The sequence below is a fragment of the Apis dorsata genome, unplaced genomic scaffold, assembly GCF_000469605.1.
Source record: "Apis dorsata unplaced genomic scaffold, Apis dorsata 1.3 scaffold_194, whole genome shotgun sequence".
Lineage (NCBI taxonomy): Eukaryota > Metazoa > Arthropoda > Insecta > Hymenoptera > Apidae > Apis > Apis dorsata.
This window is the reverse complement of record NW_006263478.1, coordinates 817,243-820,498: the sequence shown is the minus strand read 5'-3', so window position 1 is coordinate 820,498 and position 3,256 is coordinate 817,243. Positions and strand designations below refer to the sequence as shown.

Genomic DNA, 3,256 nt, shown 5'->3' with positions numbered 1-3,256 from the left:
TTTTTTTTTTTTTTTTTTTTTTTTTTTTTTTTTTTTTTCTTATAAATTCCAGACTGCCCAGCAGTCAGACGCACAACAGTTATCACAACTTAAAACTGTAATACTAATACATTACTCTTTTGTAAATATATTAATATTTATAATCATAAATATTTTATATATATATATATATTTATATTTTTTTTTAATATATATATATTATATTAATAGATAACAACTGATCTTGTATGTATTCGATATTCGTGATTACGGGATTCGTATCATGATACTTACTGTAAATTAGTAAAATACCAATACGAAATGTCATGTACAATTACGTTTTTTTCATTTCTTTCGATCGCATTTCCGAGACTAAATAACGAACTATACAACGTAAATGCGCAAATATGGCTGTCAAGCGAATTAAACGGGGGAGAAACTTGTTTCAATACTGCTGCTGTTTTTGGTAACGTGATTTTTAATTATCCTATCATGTATAACACTCCTTTCACTCTTTCTGACTCGCTTCATTTTTCTCTTTCTCTCCCTCTCTTTCTTTCTTTTTCCCTTACATACTCAACATACATAAAATCTCTCTCTCTCTCTCTCTCTCTCTCTCTCTCGCTCATGCATTCTCTCTTCTCTCTTAATCCTCCTCTCTCTTTTGTTTTATCGTTTTACTAAAAAAATATCGATCAAAGCTACGTACAATGCTACAATTAATGATTATTAACATTTAAAAATGAGATCTAGTTGTTTTCATCCTAGCAACTCGGAAAAAGGACATTAAAGATTATCTTTGAGTTTATAATGATGTGTGTCCACATAGACGAGCGTTTGTCCTGGTTGTCCTCTTTTTTTCTTTTTTTTTTTTTTCTTTTTCCTCCATTTCTCCATTCTTCTGGATTCTTTAGCGATCACGGAGAGCTTCGTGTGTGGTAAGTAAAATCATCAGGTTCGCACTTTTCTTCTTTATTATATTTCCTAAAGGAGCTCCCGCTTGCGTTTTTTTTTTTTTTATTCATCAAAGAGAAATTGTACTCACTTGTGTATGTATATGCATCGTATATCAGTGTTGTGGTATATTATTCGTGTGTATGATCCTTCTCTTTCTCGCCTTTCTTTTTTTTTTTTTTTTCTTTTTTTCCGTTCTTTGTGCTTACTAGAAATAACAAGTTCGTACAGCGCGTGACCGTGGTCAGACAGACGAATTTCGAGGCCGATTTCGTTTGTTGCGTGTTGTGCTACAACCGTGCCACTTATGCGTGCAAATACGTGATAATACTCGTGTCGTGACATCCATCCGCTTGCACGGGACTCTATATTCGGACACTCAGAAGAGTTCAGGCTCCGGATCGTTCGAGGCTGCTGCCTGAAGCGCCAGCTGCATGCTGGACTCTGTGTTACGCCGTTTCATTTTACCCTTGGTCTTCTTCAGCATCGTGGCCTAAGAAGGGACAGGATCACAAGGAGCGCGCACAAAGGAGCAAATACAGATTGCAACGTCAATGCCAAGTGACCAAAGTGAAACGACACGCGGATCGGTTAACACAGCCAGAACACTCGCCAAGGATAACACAGAGAGAGAGAAAAATAAATAAATTGCATAAGTAAATTGATCGAATGCTAGAAGTATGCAGGATTGTCACGCGTTATTCAGAAACGCGAACTTTAAATTTAAAATGATCAAACGATATATTTCGTATTGGTTGGAATCATTGGAAAAAGTTCTCGAAGTTAAACGGTTTAAATAAGATGGCAACGTGTTCCAAATCGATCGCCTCCGAGTATTGCCGAACTGAACCGATGTCGAATTCTCGGTGACGAATGTGCGTCGAATCGGATCCTGAAATTAGTACGAGAACACGAATCCTGCACGAATTTTTCCGAGCTCATCGTTTCAAAATTCTGCACACTTCTAGCGAATACGATAGAATTCTATTTATCTGGATCCATAGAGGAATGAAGATAACGTTTGTATCTACAATTTTTTTCTGAAATAGTATAACATTTAATAATTAAAAAAAAGTTAATTATTTTCAAACCGCTAATATGCGATTTAATATAGTAGATAATCAAGAGTTCATCGTTTTACTGATAAAAAAATATTTTCACACAATTTCTTACGATTTATTCTAAATTTCAAGAAACGAAATTCAGATAAATAGATTTTCCATAACAAGAATGAAACGAAGGATCGATTAACGCTCAAAGGATCGATGCTATTGGAATTTGGATATTGGAATTTTAAAATCATGAAATAGAATTTATATGAATTTTATAGTGACAACTTCAAAATTCGTTAAATAGAACAAAAGTAAAAATTTGAAAATCTTTTGAAGATTATTTAATTATCTCGAACATTAAGAAATAAGATCCTTCGAGAGTTAATTTCTGAAGCTGGAAAACACCATTTGAGAAAATAGGCATAATAATTGAACCATTTAGTGTTGTGAAAACGTAGGTTTTATAAAATTATCAGAATATATATATATATATTTATATTTTCTTTTCATTTTGTTTCAAAATACAGAATGATTGTCACTGCTTATTATACAATATTTGCAAAATATTGACAAAAATTTCTCGAACCTTCAATTTTTCACAACACTGTTTTACGACAAGCTTGAATTGCGCTGAGCATTTAGATATGATCATAACATGATAAATTCTCGGACAAAAAATTTAAAATTTAAGTAATATCAAATCTTTAGTTTAATATTTTTAAAACGAAATTTTTCTCTTTCTTAAAAATTATCATCTCGATCGTAAAAAACGATATTAATATTCATGCGTTTAGCAAACATATTTTTAAAAAAATTATGTAAAACTTTTCCAACTTTTTTGGGGGGAAAAAAAAACAAACAAAATCACTCAAAATTTTAAATTATTCAAAAATGCTGGAAAACTTAATAACCTTCGGGTTAGTCCAATATAATCCAAAATTAAATATCCAAACAATCTCACGTTCAATCGTATTAACATCTCGAAAATGTCGAGACTCGAAGACCTTGGAAGAACCGGATCTTCTTCGAAAAGCCAGCTTGATTGTTGTCCAAAAATTTATCGATCATTCATATACACCGACAATATTGGCACAGAGAGCTACATGCGGCGGAAACATCGAATGGAATTTTACTACACAGGGGGGAGTACGTGTACGTGTACGTGTAAGTATGTATGTATGTGCGCGTGTGTGTGTATGCGTTCTCTCTCGTATCGATCGCACCGAAACTCCCCTGTACCGTAACAGGATATCACGATACGAGGTGGAGCC

General features: G+C 33.4%; 1 protein-coding gene across 7 annotated transcripts in view; it reads right to left on the bottom strand.

Moving 5' to 3' along the window:
- Positions 1–324: 324 nt before the first annotated feature.
- Positions 325–3,256, bottom strand: part of LOC102679948 (diacylglycerol kinase theta) — a 24,480-nt gene continuing 21,548 nt past the window's right edge. For all 7 annotated transcript variants that reach the window (XM_031509917.1, XM_031509919.1, XM_031509921.1 and 4 more), the window contains one exon: positions 325–1,426. In XM_031509917.1, coding sequence (XP_031365777.1) covers positions 1,313–1,426 — 114 coding nt within the window. In that variant the 3' untranslated portion in view covers positions 325–1,312. The remainder of the gene's footprint in view (positions 1,427–3,256) is intronic.